Source organism: Trachinotus anak, unplaced genomic scaffold (genome assembly GCF_046630095.1).
Source record: "Trachinotus anak isolate AG129_WGS33_773 ecotype Australia unplaced genomic scaffold, CSIRO_AGI_Tana_v1 ptg000002l, whole genome shotgun sequence".
In the NCBI taxonomy this organism is placed as follows: domain Eukaryota; kingdom Metazoa; phylum Chordata; class Actinopteri; order Carangiformes; family Carangidae; genus Trachinotus; species Trachinotus anak.
The window spans coordinates 24,925,883-24,947,099 of NW_027273853.1; the positions used below are offsets into that span (position 1 = coordinate 24,925,883).

Consider the following 21,217-nt stretch of genomic DNA (forward strand, 5'->3'; position numbering starts at 1 on the left):
ACCTGGCAACCCAAAGGACCTCAGTTGCGACTTAAGCCCAGCCTCCCCGGTCAAGTTGCGTTTTTGCCAGCAGCGGGCGCTGTTTACAGCCAAGAAACCAAACTGTAAATAAGACAGTGTCAGCAGCATTACTTTACTTTTACTTTGCTTATTTCACCCATTGTTATGTGGAATAAAAATCCAATAATCCCAGAATGTATTTTGGAGTCATTTGAAAACCATGATGATTTTCAGTGTGGCGCAATTGCAGCTTAATTGCTCTGTGGCTAGGAATAAGAATTTCATCTTCAAATGTAAAAGTATTTAGGAATTTAAATTAATATTCTAATCATTACATCTGTTTAGCTAAAATAAAATACAGCAGGACTCTATACATAGTTTGGTTGTTTTCATTAAAGTGCTTCAAATTTTAAAATAATAGCATCTCTATAATAGCAAATTGGTAATTTCAGTAGTATTAGAATTTTAATACCAGTGATTTATTATAGGTAATGTATACAACTACTGCCAACCATTTTTTAAGTAATGCTAAATTAAAAGTCCAGCTTCCAGTGAAAATGTGTAGTGAAAGTGGATGAAAGATAGTAAACCAACAAACCTAAAAATAAACCAGTGCAAAAGAATGTGCTGTCTTGCCCTGGACTCATTAACTACCACATGAATTCTTGGATCTGTTGGCTCACTCACCAACGTGCCTTCTTTTAGAACAGTGTGAAACTCCAAATGCAATCTAGCAAGTCAGGTTTGGGTGTTTTATTGGCACATACAACTCACTGTTTAAAAAAATAAAAAAGTTAATGGTAGAAGAATCAAAGTGTTATTCATTTTGACACAGTAACAAAAGATGAACAACTGTCTGCAGGTAACAGTGTTGAGTTGGCTACTTCATTTCGGACAGCATTTATATAAAATCACACATATATGTATAAAAACATCAAACGAAAATGTGCTGACATTCTGCAAAACTGCTGATGAACTGATTTGGTTTTTCATGGAACATTGCATACAACAAGGAACTCAACAATTGTGCAGACTAATTCAACCACTGCAATTCCTTTGAGTCCAAATGATTAATTTGTGACGGTGATTCTTATGTCTGACATTTCAAAACAGGTTAAAAATCTTTATTTCACAAAGATGCTATGCTCTAGAAGATCTAACGACCAGAATTAAAGCTACCTCATTGTACTTAATGTTGTAGAAAGTATGACACTTTTAAGTGATACTTCACCCAAAATCTGTCTTTAAATATGACCACCACAAGTATTTTCTCTGTGAAGAACACTACAGATTTTTAAATGCACCTTTTCAAGCCTACATTTGCATTTGATATTAAAAAGACACATTTTTTGTGTAAGAATATGAGTGTACTGATACCAGATATAATTATAGTCTTTAAGATATAAGCAATTTACTCCCACCAAGAGGTGAGATATCAGATCAGATGACAGCAGTGGGACAAAGAAAATAACAGTTCAAAAGGTACATTTACATCAAGGAGAAATGAAAGAATAGCATCAGAAAGATGACAGAGCATCCTGGAACAAGTGAAGGCCAAAAGACAAAAAGAAAGGAAAAACTGAGGTCAGCTGACATGGCTCGGTTAGGTTTCCAGTATGTGTTAAAAAGTTCACAACAACAGCACACTTTATGACTCTGGGGCAGCCCACAGCGAAATACTCATATAAAGAAGAAAAGACAACACTGTAGCATCTGATTTACTCTGGGAGTCTTCTGAAGGGACAAATACATGAAAACACAGTGAACAGGTCCAATAAACAAAACTCAATTAAACTTTGTACATGAAGTGCTTTGGCAGATAAAAGTAAAAAAGGAAAACGAGACCCACACATTTTCCTGAATCTTTGAGTTGTGTTACTTCTGGGCAAAAAAACTTAATATCACATTTTCTGACGAATGTGAGAGTGAGGATCATTAGATGCAAGAAATGTCTGAGAATCATTTGTAATCAATCATGAACCTTTACTTGTAGTCACATCCCACTGTTAAAAAAAAAATCTTAAAATTCAACTTTCCAAAATACTACAAAAACTAAAATTACTAATCAAGCCCCATTTCAGAGCAGTGCTCTTACCTTATCATGTGAGGATGCCTACTAACAACACAATAGGTATGCACTGGTTCCGATTCAGACTCAAAAGGTAGAACTGATTGGAATTAATACTGAATTAAGTGCACTTAAAGACAAAAAAATTATCATTCCAAACAAAAAAAAGCCATATGCATAAAACTACGTAGTTGCTATGTAGTTTGCCACTTGATTGACTGCTAAATGCTCCTCATTATCTTCTGTGATTTCCTTCATTTTGGTCTTGAGTATAGGATAGAAATTTAGGACAATCCAGAAACAACAAAGTACAAAGTTACTGTACAAACAACCACTGAAAGCTGAAGAAACTGAGCTATCCCTCAACCCCAGGCTCTGTCAAATTATTGAAAACCAAAGTCCTCGCTGCTCCTTGGAAGCTTGCATTGCTTGTAGCACTGTGACTTCTACGAATAAATGGGTTAATCTTACTGAAAGTCTTCATGTCTCCGGGGTTTCCTCTCCATATTATGTGCAACATGGGTATCTACTATCTCTTACACTGGCTAGTAAAATTCAAACACTTTGTCATTTTAACAAAGAAAAAAAAAATCAAATTTTACAATAACTTTGACAGTATGCCAGGGCTGAGACAGATGGGAACAGAGGCTAGCTAAAAAAGATGGCAGGTCCTCAGGATTAGGTTGTACCAGCTATCCATAAATCCATGAATATGAGTAAAGTCCTTCTTAAGTGTAAGCATCAACAAGCCAATGTCAAACCAGTGATCGGGTTGCACCATTTAAACTAATACATTAGTTGAGTGTTACGTCAATTGCTAGCATCACGTATGCAAATGTAACACTGCAAAATTAAGTGTTTTAGAGTGTGAAAATGACCTTTAACTTATCAGCCAATATTTTTAAATGTAGGTATAACTTTGTTTTATTTATACATGTATACACAGAAAAATAGTTTCAGGTTCAGGCGTATACATACAGTTTTGAACTAGTGGGAAAGATCTGGTCATGCTAACTAGGCTAATACTGTTAGGTCACCTAGTGTATTGTTTTTGCGACATTTTGTAATGTAAACTGTGTTATTTTTATGAAATGTGATTAAAAGTCTCTCCAGTTACCATCATAATTAAAAAGCATTTCATGAAGTGTCAGGTCAGATTTCTTGATCTTTTACAGTGTGTGTAAATATTTACTAACAACAAATCTCTATGTAAGAATTAGTTTATGTGGCACAACCCATTTTAATTTTATAATGTGTAACTCCCAAAGAAGTTTACACACTTTGAACTTACAAAGAGCTGGTTCAACCGACAGCAGTAGCTCTCTATAACTAAGCTTTGGCCTTTATTGCTGCTCTAAGAACAAGCGTCATTCTTATTGTAACCAACACTGAATACTGCAAAGGCCACATACCATAATCAAGTCTAATGATTCAATACTGTAATACAACAGGACAGGCTCAGAGCCGATACTTCATGAGTGAAGTAAAATAATTCGGAGTGGGGCTGTGTTGCCTATTATCTAATACAATACATTTAAGATTAAACACTGACAGAAAACAGCTTCACAATCTTTTGACAGCTTTAGAACAATGATATTAAGAGAGCAATAATTGCAAGATTAGATATGCTTACAGTTGACTAGTAACAAATATGCCTTCATTTTGGCCTTTAAGGGTGTGGTTATGTGGCAGTGTGTTTCCATCACCCATATCTTAAGACAAGGTCTGCACAATTAGTACAACAATAAATTCACAGCAATTTTCAATCAGGAATGAGTGAGGGGAATTTGGTTTCCCCACTTCTAAAAGTATCCCATTCTTCTTAGAAACTTCAGTACCCAGAACTCTGTTCAACAGATCCTCGTGGAAGGTCATTATCCAGTGACCATTTGAATGGAGACTAATAATCATGTCAACAATAATAAATAAATATGTAGAGACACAGGAATTGAAAGACAAAATGAAAGTAGTGGAAGGCACCATCCTACCAAAGAAAAGGTGAAGGAATGGATGGAGAGATGATGTAACCGTTGCAGTACAACACTTTACTAGTGTGTCCTTCTGTGTTCTCATCAGGAGACACAATGCCATAGGAATTCATTGATTTCAGTCTTTATGGATCAGGAATCATTTTTGACTTCTTCTACAGTCTCAACTGGAAGCAGTTACTTTTCATCCTTATTTTTACTTTTGCTTGTAGCCGCTGATTTCGTCAAGTTATTGCCCTTTTTTTTTTTAAGGCAATGATTTGGGCCATTTTGGCCTTTAACACTGGCAGCATCTTAGAATGGTGGTAGTCATTGTAAAAGTTCAGTCATTGTAGTGCTGTTTCCCTTAAAGTATAAGGGCCGCTACAGTCATTGGATGTCACGGTCCCCGTTTCAACCATTGTACTGCTGCTGATAGCGACGGTTCAACTCGCGCAGCTCCTTCTCTCGCACCCGCCGAGCTTTGTTGGATTTGGTGGAGCGGCTGGAGCGCGTGGACTGAGCTGACTTGGTGCTGTGGCACCGTGAAGACGCCCGCTTCAGGAGGTTCTGAGATATACAGCGCTGTAGGTTCTTCATGGAGGAAGATGCGGCCATGCTGACGATCCAGGGGTGCTTGAGGGCCTGGCCGGCTGTGAGCCGCTCGCTGGGGTCCACTGTTAGAATTCGTTCCACAAAGTCTTTGGCCAGGTTGGACACACTTGGCCACGGCTATAGAGGGGAGACAGATGTGAGACAAGACTGTAATTAACAAAGTGAGTACACGGAAATCAGTCAGTGCTGTAACCAGGGGTTCAAGAGCCATGTTGTACAGGTGTAAATAATCTTGTTTCTAATTGCTGCATCACATTGTAATAATTATCAAAAAGAGAAATTTTTAATGTTATTTGTTGTTTAATGTAAATTGATTAATGTTAAGTTGCTATGAAAAGTCAAATTGTCGAAACTGACAATACATGAGGAATGTGAAAGAGTAATAATGAGAAAATAAGAGAAACTTTTTATGTTTGACAGTGAGAAGAGAACAGATGAATACAGCAGAAAATATGAGAACAATTTTTATAGTGTAGGATGTTTCCTGAATATTTTCTGAAGATGCCCTCAAGGCACGCTGTATCGCAAGATGTAGAAAAAAGACTCTGCTTTGAATAATAATTTGTATCCGATGTTTTTCCACAGAAAATTTTCAAAAAGTCTGTATACATCTACTCCTTTCTCCCTCTTTAAAATAATGTGGAATCTATGAAAATGCAAATATTGTTTATTTCAAATCTTTAACAGCTGAGCATAAGATGTCTCTTACTTCACCTAAACGTCTGTTTTCCATGTGTGTGATCTGCAGGTGTCAAGCTTCCACATTACAAAACATCTTTGAGTCGAGGGGGACTTCAAACAATAGTTGAAAATGTATGGTGAATTCTGTCCACTAGACACAAGAGGGCAGCAGAACAATATGAGGCTGACAGTAATACTGAGCTTTCAACTGGAAAGGAGATTTTGACCATGTTAGGTGTTTGGTTAACTTACACACAGTGTCCTCTTGGTCTTTTAATATTGTCAGACTCAGCAGTGCGCCTCTGCTTGAATCCTTGCATTATATTTTGACTGAACAGAATGTCATGATCCCACAAGATCTAATGTAAAATAAAATGTCCTTTAAAGCTTATGTGACATCTGACAGCTGCTGCAGCCTTTGTCTGAGACATGGACTCTATTCAGTATAATGACTGGTAGTGACTCAAACTCTACTCCCTACTTAGACAGAAATGAGGAATATCAATGCTGCATGCCTTTATACACACAAACACACAAACACATAAACACACACACACTACGGTGTGTCCTACATGATGTCCTGCTTGGCAACCAGCTGTGTATTCAGTCTCCCGGTAGAAAACCAACCCCCTCCCCCTTCTTCACACAGCAGGTAAATCAACAGTGCTGGCTAAAAAGATACATGACACATATATGACTCTCACACATACATTCCTCCCCCACCGACAACAATGTCCAGGCTGTGATTCATTCTCGGGCCACAGCTGTAAATGTGAACGTTATTTATCACAGCTGTAAAGACATGTGTCCCCGAGGGAAATGCAGTCAAGTCTGTTCCACCTCAGCTCCTACTCTCATATACCCGCGGGACAGGATTTTCTTAAACTAGACTAAAACATCACAGGACTCCCTGCCATCCATTGTGACATAATAAGAGTTCTCATATTGCATCTGACCCAGGGAGATGAAGTTACCCCTCTATGAAATGAATAGTTCTGGTCCTCAGTTATGACTGCACAACCATCACAGCGTAACACAGCACATATTTTTAAATACTATGTTTATGCCATATTTGCAACAGTAAAATTAAAGACAGGAAACACAGGGATGAGACCTGCAACAAAGGTCCCCTGCCAGACATATTGCACTTATGTGGTATGTGTCATAACCACTTCACCACTGAATGCCCCAAACAAAGCATATTATCAAATATTACCTCTAAACTATTTCTTAAAATGCATTCAACATTGGACCTTGAGGATGTACACAATGCATTCAGGTGAGAAACATTGAATGCAAACATGGTTTATTTATTATCTCAAATAAATGTATTTCCCAAAATTTCAAGCTCTTCCTTTAACTTAAATTAAGTATAAACTTTTTTGTTAAGACGTAATTCTTGTGGATGTTAACAACAACGATAGCAGATAGAGGGAAGATATAATTAGAGGTTAAAGTGTGATTTGGCAGGTGGGGGAAATCTTACATCATATAATTTCAACCCACCCAACCACCATCACCCCCCTGAACCCAGACAGCACCTAACCCTGACAGGGCACCTTTGAAGCTGCTATAATAACTATTATTATAGTGAAAATGTAAAAGTGGACGGCCACAGTGATGGACCCACACAGAATTATCACCTGACTCTTCAGCTCCCCGCAGCTCTACTGCAGTGGCTTGGCCTGTTTCTTTGACTTGGATTGTAGGTGTCCTTGTGAGCTGCAATGTCACCTTGCAGTCTTGTTAATACAAGCCATAATTTTACCTTCTCTCCCTTTCTTTTTGGATAAAAATATGATAGATAATCTTTACACGAATAATCTGTACCTGTGTCACAGAATAAAAATTTCTCTGCTTTTGCTCCATGTGAAAATTGTCAGTTTTTTAAAATCTTTTATGTGACAACTAAACCTAACTAATCCTGAAAATGCACAACAGTAAGTTTCAATGAGTTCTCTTTATCTCAAAAACAACTCCCTAGGCACAGATCATTTTCATCCTGCAGCCCTGCCTTACTATTTGCAAACGTCAGCTAAAATACAGGTTCCATGGAAGTGATTTCAGTAATTAAATGCGTCAGATCTGACCTTATCTTACTTGGCAGACAGTTGAGAAGTTCAAACCTGGACTCATCGCTAAGCTATAATTACAACCTTGCGGTTTTATGCTCCAGTGAAGTTGCAGGTTACATCAGTGTTGTTAACATATGAGCTCTTGAGTTATGGCCTGTGAGGTCACAGTGACCTTTGACCTTTGACCACCAAAATCTAATAAGTTCATCCTGGTGTCCAAGTGAACGTTTATGCCAAAATTGAATTAATTCCCTCAAGGCGTTATTCAGATCATGTTAACGGGGATGGGACAGATAAAAACACAACACAAAAACACACAATGCCTCCGGCTGTCAATGGTATGGACGCATAAAAACTGAGATGATTCAACTGCCCCTTAGTACAAAACCACTCAGCTATTATTTGTGCTGGAGTAGCTGTACGTGGGGCAAACATTAACCGAGGGCCTCTTTTGTAAAGCTCACTGGCAACATAAACATCCCACGCTATGAAACAAAGGAACAGGCAACTCAGCATTCTTCCAACTACATACACAGATACAGCATAAATTATTGGGTACACACGGAGGGAGGGCTTGTTGACTTAAGACAGAACAAACAAATGAAAGCCAGTGATGGTAGAAGGTACAGAAGATAGAAATGGACATGGACTGAGAAACGAGGAGTTCAGTTGTGTGAAAAAGTGTGTGTCTGTGTTAAAACCATGTCACCGCACGAGAAAAGCTGAACTTCTTGGAAATCTGTTGACAAAGCCTCATGCGGTGTGAGGAATGTAGTCCAAATATGGGTGAAGTCTGCTGGAGAGGATACGTGTGTATGTGTGTGAGAGAGAGAGAGAGAGAGAGAGAGAGAGAGAGAGAGAGAGAGAGAGAGAGAGAGAGAGAGAGAGAGAGAGAGAGAGAGAGAGAGAGAGAGAGAGAGAGAGAGAGAGAGAGAGAGAGAGAGAGAGAGAAGTTTGACACAGATCGAACGCCTCACCTCTCCGGAGAAGCTGTACTTCCCCTTGAGGATCTGTCGGTAGAGCCTCATGCGGTTGTCGTCCTCAAAGGGCATGGTTCCACTCAGCAGGATGTATGATATCACGCCCAGCGCCCACATGTCCACCGCGTTAGTATAGGGCTTCCTCACCAGGATCTCAGGTGCGATGTACTCTGGTGTGCCGCAGGTGGTCTTCATCAGACACTCGTCTCCCTTCTTCCTGCTGCTGGCCAAACCAAAGTCGGTGATGATGATCTTGGAATCGGCCCCGGGGTGGTAGTAGAGCAGGTTCTCCGGCTTGAGATCTCGGTGAGTGATCCCCAAGGTGTGGAGATACTTGACACCATCCAGCACCATCTGCAGCACTCGGGTGGCATCCCGCTCCGTGAAGGAGCCACGAGCGATGATCCGGTCAAAGAGCTCTCCTCCAGTGGCGAGCTCCATGACCATGTAGACGCGTTCTGCCGTCTCAAAGACCTCCATCAGCTGGATTATGTTGGTATGACGGACGCGTCGGAGAACACAGAGCTCCGACTCGCATACCTCCCTCCCCTCTCGGTAACGGGTCTCGATCATCTTGATGGCGTACGGCTGCCGCGTGCTCTTGTGTTCCACACGAACAACCCGGCTAAAACTCCCTCGCCCTATCAGAGCTTTGATGTCATATTTGGCCGTGACCCGGGGATCAAACTTGGCTCGATATTTTGCCACCTTCTTCTGCTGAGGGTCCGACAGTTCGGATGGGTCCTTGGGTGGCTGGGCGGAAGCGGTGGGAGTGGCAGCTTGTGCCTGGGCCTGATATGGGGAGGTGGCGTCAGCCTTGTCACCGGCCCCTCCACCAGCCCCGCCCATCTTGCTTCCAGTGCCATCCCCTCGTATGAAGTGCTTAAAGATATCTGTCTGGGGGGGTTGGAGAGGATCGACCTGAAAAATACATCAACACAGTTCATCACAGAAGGAAATTAGAAATCAGAGTAAGCAGCAAGAATTTTCTGTGGGGAAAAGATTCAATAAATTGATCACAGTGTCTATGCAGGAGGTGTAGCATGAGCAGCATGTTAGATGTTAGGAGAGCATCAGGTGCTGTGTGCGTCTGCACAGCTGGTGTATTAATCAGTGCCACCAACACACAATCACTGTAGTAGACAAGCAATACACTGAAGATGAAGCATGTAAATACACCGTGGGTCATGTTCAGCTAGGAGCACATCTGTTCTGTCAGTCTCATATGAGCCGGACGACTGAAAAACATGGTTGAAATACACAACACACCTCAGCTAGTGGATTTTGATTTTTGCAGTAGGGTTGAAACAATTATCTTTATTAACAACTTATGTATGTATTTTCTTGATTCACTGAGTAAATAGTAAAAAATGGCTGTCCCAATTTCCCAGAGCAAAAGATAACTCTATTCAGATGTCTTGTTTTGTCTGACCAACAGTCCAAAAATGTTCAGGTCAATTCATCATTTTCTCACTCCACACTTCTATTGTTGTTTATGCCCTGCACAATACCCCTGGTCAATGATTGGCTGGTTGCGTGTCATTCACAGCACGCTCCGATATCAATGGATATGATTGGCTTTTTATGAGCCAGGGAGGGAGCACACTTGTGTTCATGCAACCGCTGAACTATCGTTTTTGTATCAAACAATTTTCTTATTGCTATTGATGAAGTGTCTATGACTGGTACATATCACAGAGGACTCAGAAAACCAGCAAATATCCAAATTAAAAGAAGCTGGAACCAGAACATTTCCGGTGTTCTCACTTGAAAGATGGATTGGTTATCAAAACATTTGTGGTTTCAGCTCCCGTGTAAGGAATTGTACATTTTATCATGGGCAAGCAACACATAGCCTGCACCAGCTGTCACAAATCACACCTAATGATTCTGTAAAAAAAAAAAAAAAAAAAAAGCCATCAAGGTTTTCACAGTTTTGTTTCTGTTACTAAGTGTTTGCTCACACGGAAATGATGGGTGTCTGTAAATAATATTGTAAACCTACCATCTAGACTTGCTCTACATGATAAGTGGCATGAGATAACTTCTGTTATGATTCGGCGCTATATAAATAAAACTGAATTGAATCAGAATAGTTGATGTCACAATTCTAATCTAATTCCAATCGTAAAATCGTCGACTATGTTGAAAATCCATTAATTTCTTTAATTATTCCTTCAGGCAAAAACAATGAACATTTTCTGACTTGAGCTTCTCCAAATTGAGAATTTGCCACTTTTCTCTGTTTTATATCAGCTGGAAATGTTACATCTTTGAATTTTGAACTTTTGGTCTTACAAAACAAAACATTTGAAGAAGTAGCCTGGGGCCTTAGGAAATTCACTCTGGTAACATTACTGAAATCATTAATAGTAGTTTAAAATTGTCTTTTACTGACCTTTTTGACCAGGTCCAACTGAACATCCCCTGGAGGCTCAGGGAGGACCTTACTGTTCCTGCACCCCATCACATCACCTTGGGCCACTGCCCAGCCAGCCACACAGGCCACCAGGAGCCCTGCCTCATCACAGCAACAGCTGATTCAACACACTCAGGGCATCCAACACCCAGGCTATACCCAGACGGAGACAGAAGGTTCACGAATAAAGCTGATTACACCCACTCAAGGCCCAATGAGCTGGCATCAGCAGTCACAGTTCATGAATACAAACAGCACATCCACTTAAGTCCAGTTTAAGAGTCGAAGGGTTCATGAATGCATTTTGGCAAGCACGTTGTATGTCTCGACTCCACCAGCAAGTACTTTATCATCAGCTGTCTTTTCCTTACAGTATGCTTTTATAAACCTGTGCTGATGAGTCTTGTAAACACACAGCACAGGCAGCACTGTCAGCAGGCAGGGGGTACCTCGATCCCCTTGAAGAAGCTAGCAGGGCCCCATCTCGGAGGGTGTAAAATGTTGAATGTTGTGGAGAAGACCGCGTGAGCAGAGTTAGAATTGATGCTCGCTGCACAAAAATGATTGATCAAGGGGGGAGGGAGTGTTGCGCCCGGGGTCCCGAGGCTCTTTAAACCAGGTTTTTAGTGGGGTTGCCTTTAGGAGAAATGCAACGTCATCTTCAGGATTCATGCAGAGCTTCCACAAAAAATAATATCATCAACTATGCTTGAATCCATTGGGAGAAGCCGCGGTGTCAGCAGCAGTCTTGCCACAGATAAAGCAGCTCCCCTGGAGAAACACAGGCTGGATAACAGCAGAGGGAAGGCTGAAATGCAGAACACAGAAAGAAACATGAAACTAATGTGCTCATGGTTAGGCTCATCAACTACATGGGCACAATGTCTGCATATATGCTGGATGCAGAAATGACAGGAACTGCCTTTTAATCTTAAAGTTACAGAGAAGCCACGGCAAGCAACTGATCTAAAGAGATTTATCAATTTAACACTTATTTTACACACAAGTTTTGCATAAAAGTTGTGTGATGAGACACTTACAGTTTAAATATGATCACAGCTAACCACACATGTTTTGAAATAGCCAAGAAAACAAGGGGATGCTTTGGCATTGTAAGAAATTACTGTCACAGATGGCCACTTACATATTACTGCTTGATATAATTATAGAATTATTCAGTACTAAATATTCATCAGCTTACTTTACTTTGTCAGATATGATTACAGCAAATCGACTCTAAACATCCCTCAAAATACAATAGAAAGTATTATAGATGATAAGAAACCATGACAAAGTAATTGTATATAAGAAACTTACAGTACAACTGTATTAAGGTTAAAAATGGCCAGGCCCTACTCATGACAATGTTTTTTTCTGTAGCCAAAAACACATTTGACCGCTTTAATTCGACAATAGAGGGCAACAGCAGGACAGTCTACAAAAACTTTCACAACTATCCCCGACATTAGAAGTGTAAAAATAACTTTCATTCTCACCTCATAACTTATCCGAGATAGCGATGTGTCTGAGCATGCTAACTAGCATGCTAGCAGCAGGGCAGGACTCCCAGCTTTGCCAAACCCAGCCTCCTCACCCCACTCTCACTCAGCTGAGCTCTCCATTTTCACCTCCTCCTTTCCAAACTTTATTCCCGAGGACAAACCAGTCAAATCCACCGCTTTCTTTGTTGGCATCATTTTTTTTTTTTTTTTAATGTCAATTCCGGGAATTTCATGGTTTGTTTGGGAGATGTTTTAAAGTCTGAAGTCACTATACAAAAAAAAAAAAAAAAAAAACATGCAAAAGTACCCCTATCGGTCGCTTTTCTGGACGGTGTTTTTCGATCAGGACCACCTTCCCATGGCCACAGGGGTGTGAAGCCAAATAATGCGACACACGCTTTCCGGTTTACATTTTCAAAATAAAACGCGTACTGAAAAATCTTGGCTGCTGTTAAGTGAAGTTGACTTTTGATCATTTGGAGATAAAATGTCATAAATTCATCATTTTGATTTTTTATTAGACATTTGTGTGAAACTGTGTCATAATTCACGTGTTAATTGTTGTCAAAGACATGTTTGTGAGGTCCTTTGACCTTTGACTTTTGACCTTTGACCACTAAATTCTAAGCAATTCATCTTCGAGTCCAAGGTTGTGTCCAAAATCATTCACTCATTCACTCACTATCTAGGGCGCTCTATATAGTGGACTATGCAGTGAGCTCATCTGCGAAATGAAAAAACATTTTTAGATCATTTTCTCTGCGCCTTTTTTCTTTGTTTCAGCACGAGTTCAACACATGACGGTATAAATTACTTGGTTACTGAACATTTCATGATGCATTGTGGGATAGTATGAGCCAACTACATGGGGTATTACAATTCTCACTGTACATTCAGACAATGCTATAAAATGGTGAACTCACTATGTGTTGGACTACATAGGGAATAATGAGCATTAAACGTGTTTTGTGAAGTCACCCTGACCTTGACCTTTGACCACAAAAATCAAATAATTTCATGCTTCAGTCCAAGTGAATGTTACAAAATGTGAAGACATAACAAAATGCATTTTAAGAGAAACATGGAGCAGGCTCGAAAAAAAGGGAAATTAGTTTTTATCCAAAATTTTCTGAATGCGTTGACACAACTACTTATTAGATTGTTTGAATTAGCTTATTTAACTTATTTCAGATGTGTCTTAAAAATGTTAATATTGTGACAGCCTTACTAAAACCAATGAAAACCATGAAGTAATGTCAGAGAGGCTCATGTTCCATCTATGAACTCAGTGTGTTAGAGAGCACGTGGGGCATGAATTTTACGCATGTAGTTCAGTTTACTCATCGTTCAGCCTCTGAAAACAGTGGTATGTATAGTGTCTCCCGTGGCTGCAGGGCCCAGAGGCTCCTGCTCACTGGGTCAAGGGGTTTGTGTTAGTGTATTGAAAATATTTTGGGAATATGCAGTGCTCAAGCACAATAAATGACATGATACCTAGTAATGGATCCTCCTTTTTGACAGGGTATCAATGTTTCTACTCAATGTCAGTGAGTTGAGCTTGTATCTAGGTTAGAAAACAGGACATTTCACACAAAGTGGGAGGAAAGGGGGGGTCCAGCAGCTCATCGTTTTTCAGCTCACGGGGCCCCGCTTTAGCTAGCAGCAGAGATTTTGTGATATGCATTTTCTAGATGCTGCATGTCACAGGTTAATGTTGAGCACATACAATAAATGTATTTTTTCCCCTCTACTACCAAGTGTGTGCCACTTTTACTTTGAAGGTTTGACATCTTCACTTCCTGTATGCTTCTGTCTCTGTGAGCTCCTCTTCCACCCAACTTCTTTTGTAGAGACTGGACGACCTCCCTCGGCTTGTTTCGACCCCGTTAAGTCGTCGCCGTCACTTCCTGGATACAGGGAGAAGTCCCTCTGACAAACTGCTGACTTTTCTTTTGGAAAACTACTAGAAAGTCTTGGAGGATGACTCTTACCTGACCCTTATTTGATATGATCATGCCTCAAGTAACAACATCTGAGGGAATGTGTAATGTTAAAGCTTAGTTCTTTACTATCTACAGACATCTGAGTGAAACAGGAATGATATGGAAATAACAACATGAAAATTATAGAATGTGGTAAATGTTTTTATTTCTTTGTTATTCTCTTATGTGGTGGGGTCCCACTGGGACACTCTCTGGGACCCTGGGGCATTTTGGAATCAACTAAGCCGCTTAATTCAGTGCAGACATGCAGATGGATCACTTTTTGTAATTCCTAATACAGTAAAAAACAACTTAAATTCAGCCCCAAGCCACTTCACTAAGCCTCTGATGTAAAAACATCAAATATATACAGGACTCAACCATATGTTTAGACACGTGTTTAATAATATATGAAATTCCCTATGCTTAAACACATGTGTTTTTATTTTGGATATGTTTCAAGTGGTCAAAATTTACATTTTATAAAAGTACACATTTGCAGATGAACACAGCAAAAAATGCATTTCAGATGTTCCTGCAGCATGAGCAGCACATTGTAGCATAATGATGTTTAAATCTGTTACAGGGGAGTTCCACATGGTGTCACTATACACATAAAAGTCACTTTCAGGGCCATCTCACACTGTAAGGGGACGTTTTAGACTTTTTCTAGACTGTTTCTTTATATCTCAACACCCAGACCTCTGGTACACTTGTAAAATAGCCTGGGATGAGTAGCATTTAGTTTCATCCTGCTTTTCATGAGCAGGGTAATAAAGAATGCGTGGCCTTGGCTTCAGTATTGATGTGGTAGAGAGTGCTGCACTCAGTGCTGACTGACCATGACTTGTACAGCCCTGTACAGGGCACAGCAGAGTTTTGTGGAGAAGCATCAAAAGTGGAAAATTAGTATGAGGAAGACAAATGTTCCGGAAAGAGAGACAGAGAGACAGTAAAATTCATCTTATGATGCCAATAAAGCTCCTTGAATTGGATTGAGGGAGTGAAAATGAGTGGGAGAGGGGGGTTGGGGGTGACAGGGGAAGACAACGGATGACAGATGGTGGGTACCAGACAGAAATATAGGAAGAAAGGAAGGGAAGGAGGAGAAGGGGGGCAGAGAGATGAAACAGCAGAGAGTAATCAAAATGGAAAGAGGGGGATACAAAAAGATAGAAGAAGCTAGGAAGACACAATGCAGCCGGGAAGAAGGGACAGAGAATGAAAGAGAGGGTGAGTCTCTGAGGTCTAGTGCTGCCCAACCAGCGTCTCTGCTCTATCTGCAGTGCAGCTGAGGTCAGGGCCTCTCCAGCTCTGCAACTGGCTGCTACATCGTCATCCTCGTGATTGATCACCACTTGGACACATTCTGATTAAGATGCTTTGTCTGAGCGCTTCGCCTCTATTGACACTTGTGCGTATCCCTCTGCATCGCTGCTCTCTCAGCTCTGTTTTTTCCTCTCCGTCTCACTCTCTCCATCTCTGCTTGTGCTGTCCCGGCGCTCACTCTTTCTCCCCTTTTCCCTCCCCCAAAGGTCAATATCATCTATTAGATCTAGATTTGCTGACTGCTGTATTATTTATCCATAGAGAGGAAGAGGAGATGCTCTATTAAAAGCTCAATTGACTCTGTCTGTGTCTCAGGCTCCATTAATATCCCCATGATGGTTCTCTCTCATTTGTGTGTGTGCAAGAAAGAAGAGTTTTAAAGTGTGTGTGTGTGTGTGTGCCATGGGTTTCAGTGTATTTGTGTAAAGGCTGCAGAGGATGAATGAGCTAGTGTGATTACATGAGAGGACAACTTTATACGTTTGTGTGTTTACAAGCAGTTCGGTGCAGTGGGGAAAGAGGAGAAACTCTAGAAAATGACATCATGTGTCAGATATGATCATTGTTGGAGGATATTGCTATTTCTGTTTCCTCCCCCCATCTCATCCTAGCGGGGGACTCCCCCAGAGAGTTGGGGATAAAAGCAGAAAAAGACAGAGACCACTGCTGCATGCCGTCAGCACAATCAGGTCACAGTAAACCCGCTATTGATTACCACAGGCACATAATTCTCTGAGGGAATACTGTATGAATATTATACTGACACCGCAGGAGATAAAAATATCGCAAAATAAAACACAACCATTGCAAGGACATTATTGACCACCTCAGGCAAGCGATTAGCTTCCAGGGGAATATTATGAGAACATTACAGTGAGTTTTTTTCTAATCTTGTCAGAAGGCGCTGCATCTATATGGCAGGTGTCCCAGAGACAAGAATTTTCATTTGGTCCCAGTTGAACTGTGCATGTCTGAAAAACCTGTGCTACTCACTTTTATAGTCCAGCTAATGGCCCACAAGTTCCGTCTCCTGCTGTGCTGCTATCACAGTTGTTTTTGAAGTTCCTCCAAATCACCAGGGAGATATTTCTCAGTGTAACAGATTTAAAGTCCCCGATGTCCTTAAAATTCAAGTTTAAGGTGCCCACAGCTGGGAAGTGCCCGACTAGATAGTTTTTTCCCGTTGCAGCTGTCATCAAAAAATACAGTGCAGAGACATGGAAAAAGAGAAGCCAACAGACTGAGTAACAGCAATGGGCTGATAGAGACAAATAGTGTTAGAGGTAGTGTTGGAACAGGTGAAACAACAGATTGGAAAATGACTGGGCTCAGTGAGCACTTCACCAAGTTTAAGGTAAATAAAGTCCTTACTAAGTTCTTAGTAACTACTAGCTGGTTTAAAACTGGCAATTTTATTTAAATTAGGGTTGCAACACTGAAAATTAGCTAGCAATAAACTACTGTAAGTAAATAGGGCGTCACTGTTTTTGTACAATGTAATTTAAAGTCTTCCCAGGTCACTTCATTATTAAACCATAGTTCAAGTCAAGAGTCAAGTCAAGACAAACTTTATTAAGCCCGAGGGGCAATTTGTTATGCAGCCAACAGGGTTTAGTTTTGTTGAATTCACTCACAACAGGGTCATATACTGTATATTAGCAAGTTAAGGTTAGATCTGTGAATTGTGGCTAGTTAGTTCAGTGACACCTGGCAATTGCTGGATGTAAATATTTAATAACAACACCTTACAGTTAATTTAAATTTATTAATGCATAAATATCCACATAGTAAACACTAACATTATAACTAAGTTTGAACCCAGATGAGTAACTAGATGAGGAGATAATTCATAGATGATAGAAAATCTAAAATGGATAGTAGATAAACACAAACAGATAGAGGAAAAAAACCTAAAACATCTTCAAAAATAATGTAACAGGACCTTATAAGATACTGGGTGAGGTGGGTTCTGATGGTGTTGGAGAATATTGGTCTAAAATCTGCTCAGATCTGGCAAACCAAGCCTTTAATTAAAATCATTTTCACACTCCTTAAGTCACAGAACAGATTTTCAGTTGTATGCTACCATTTGTTATGTTTCATGTCAGCTTATTTATTGAGAGTTTTCCTTTGTCAACCATAGATGACACTACAAAGGGATGGATGGATATCTCTAGTTTTTGAAATGAACTCAAGATATATAGAGTATACAGTGAGATAGAGTGAGATACAGTGAGTCTAGAAGATGGACAGAAAGACAGGAGAGAAATACTTGAAATACTGAGTGGTAGACAGAAGATAGATAAGAGTTGTGTGCTTGCAGTTAAGATGGGCTGAATGGCAGACTGGCAAGTAGACCAGCGAGCAGAGTGGCAGGCAGACATAGTGAGAGTGACAGATGCAACCAGTTTTAGGCCAACTGCTGTCCAGCGTCAACACTGGAAACTTGCAGAGGGGAGAAAGCACTATTTTAGATACTCTTTAGTAAAAGAAACAAGTTCCTCAAATTAGATTTAAGGCCTGATTACCCACTCCTGTAGAGGTGAATAAGAGACCACTGTGGTGATGGAGCACTTACGAACTCCTTAGACATTGCAGTCTGGGTAGGTGTTAATTCATTAGTTTCCAGCTTAGGAGAGGTTGGCACAGTGGGATCCACTGGCAGACAGAACTAAATAGAGCAGATGGGTCTCAGAACAGAGACACAGAAGGGCCGCATTTACTCAGGTGCATTTGCTCCACTACAGCTTGAATGAGCAATTTTGAGAATTTCATATTAACCCCACAGCAGGTAGAAGCACATGTGATTCGTTGTTTCAGCAAACTATTACTTTGGCTAGGCCATCTGGATCTTCATGGCATGTTTAACTTGGTCATGAACCTCTGAGAATTTGTGTCATTGCTGCAACAACAGCAATAGCCACATAATGACCAGAAAGCCAGGCCTGACAGGCAGTCATGAAAGTTCCTCTACCAACAATATTTCTCTGTTCTTACTGTGTCTCAGATGATGTGGTAGATGAGACTCTGAAAGCCAACATCTGTCATCCTGTTAACACTGAAACAACCCACTGAGTTGAATCCTGTCTGACTTTCAGCAATCTTTTTCCTTTACGGAGTTTACTTTAAAACTCCACCCAGATATAGTCTCAAAGCTGTCAGAAGGAAAAGCTTTTGAAGTCAAAATGTGGATTGTTTTAGCTCAATTTTAGACTTGTTTTCCTCTCAGTCTGATAATGTAATAGAAATAGATGACAAGGAAGGTATCAGCAGTATCCTCTCTCTGTATTCTGCTACAACTTTGTTGGTATCATTTATGATTAAGGTGGGTTGAGGTACAGTGCACCATTACAAGGTTTCAATGCATTTCAGGCTCTAAACAACAATTTGTTTAAATTTGTTGCCACAAACTCTTCAAATTAGTACAAGGTGCAAAATGAAGAACACTACATTAAAGGAGATGTCAGTTCCACCGCCCAGGGGAGTCTCCTGTGCTGTTTACAGTGCACCTGATTTTTATGGAGGCTTCATGGAGACAGCAGTGCAGGAACAAGAGGGTCAGATAATGGTTGAGCATAAGCAACACTATACTGAAATCAAACAAATCTTAAGGTTTAGGTTAGTTTTTTTTGCCAAGTCTGCTTTAAAACAATAATCACATGCCCATAGGTATATATGAAAGAGTTATTGATTGTTGCCACAAATGACTTTATTAGTGGCTATTAACAATTCATCAAGTTTGCAGCTGTAAATGTTGCTAAACTGTTTATAGATGTAGTTTAATCCAGATGCCCTGCAGTACTTTTCCAGAAGGGAAGTAAAACAGTCCATTGGAGGTGTCTTAAAGAACTAGCTAAAAAGGCAAAGCATCATGCTGGAGGAGGATTTTCCACAACCTGGCAACCCATATTATTATCATTATTACATAATAACAACATATCTTTGTTACATTCATGGAAAACATAACGCAGCTGAACGCATTTGCTGTTGCAGTTTGCATACAAGTTGCAAATTAAAGAGAAACATAAAAAAACTGTAAAACCTATTGTGCCCAGCAAAGCAAGTTTGCATGTGACGTGTTATGTGTTAACTTTGCACTGCGCTCAGACATCTGAATGAAAGGTAGCAGGCAGTCTCTGAGCTACTGGGCAGAGCCAGGCTAACTGTTTCCCTCTGCTTCCTGTCTTTATGCTAAGCTAAGCAAATGGATTTCTGGCTCCAGCTTTAAATTTGATGAAGAGGTATCTATATTTTGATCTGATGCTTGACAAGAAAGTGAATGAGCTTATTTCCCAAAACATATAACGATTTCTTTAAGTTTTTTTAAACAAATGAAGACACTTTGATTTTTCTGGTGTGGTCGGTCTCTTAGAGGAGCAGCTCAGCAGCAGCTATGTTCCCAAATGACCCACGCTCAGCAACAGCAACATAAACATATCTGTATGAGGATGCAAAGTTAATCTTTGCTGAAAGAGCTGTGAAGCCTCCAACAGCAACACAGCAAGTGTATTATTCTGCCCTTAAAAGTGCCAACATGAAGCATTGCCTCACATTGAAGGTTGGATGAGGTTTATTGTTGTTTAGGCACACATTACGACAGTCATGATAAACCCGGGGTTGTTAATACTGATAGACTGTAGCCAGTATATTAACATTTGACCTAATATCCTCTCACAATACGGTTTATTCTGCAGGGCTGGCCGTGCCATGGGAAGATGTAAGAGATGAGGCATGAGAGAGGAAGAGTGCTGAGAGCAGGTGAGGCTGAACAAGCAGACAGAAAAAACCCTGTTTGGTCGGTGTAGCTCTGGGTCCACTTTCACATCTACATAACTGAGGGAGAAGAGGATTTGAGGCATCTTCTAAGGGAGGCAACATCTAAACTAAGGAGGTGTCAGGGGCATTGTTTGGTGATGCATTTGTCATGGATGTCAAAGAATAAAACACTGACATATCTGTACTCACCTTCCTTCAACTTCTAGACTAACTATAAAAATATATCTAATTTCCCAACGGCAAACAGTAAAGTTTCTTCCTGTCACATCTGCAAAGCTCTAACAGAAGAGCTCAGTACCTCTTGTCCTGTATTTTAGTAAACGCCTGTGCCCTTCTCTTCCAACCACTGGTCATTAGACATTAAAAGCAGCTTATGAGTTCATTACAGGCATAATGATCATAATGTAATAATCTTCTGTGCAATTTGCGCAACCTCGAGGCAATGAGTACCTTCTGAAGGAACTGTGTGGGTAACATTACATTACAGATCCATGATGACAGATTGTATGTTACTTTCAAATGTAATAATAATGAAGCACCGCGTTGAACTCAATGTAAACGAAGGACGCTAGGTCATACAGAAATACCCAGAGAGCCATAAACAACTCCGGTTTGGTCAAACACACTCCACTTGAAATGATTTACAAAGCAGGTCGATGATGTGGTCTCATTATATTATCACTGACTAATTGAACATATTTTAAATGAAATTACTATCAGATGCACAGAAATGCTGCACATCCATTTACAGCCAGTCAAGTCAGCTAGTCAGATATAAAAAATATATGAATTAGACCTTGTGCAATAATGAAATATGTATAGC

At 40.2% G+C, this 21,217-nt stretch overlaps 1 protein-coding gene across 1 annotated transcript; it reads right to left on the bottom strand.

Moving 5' to 3' along the window:
* Positions 1–738: 738 nt before the first annotated feature.
* Positions 739–13,057, bottom strand: pskh1 (protein serine kinase H1). Its single transcript, XM_071457782.1, has 4 exons — positions 12,302–13,057; positions 10,785–11,613; positions 8,384–9,307; positions 739–4,767 (listed from the first exon to the last, which is right to left on the bottom strand). Exons 2-4 carry the CDS (start codon positions 10,851–10,853, stop codon positions 4,450–4,452), a joined length of 1,311 nt encoding a protein of 436 aa, XP_071313883.1. The 5' UTR covers positions 10,854–11,613; positions 12,302–13,057; the 3' UTR covers positions 739–4,449.
* Positions 13,058–21,217: the final 8,160 nt, after the last annotated feature.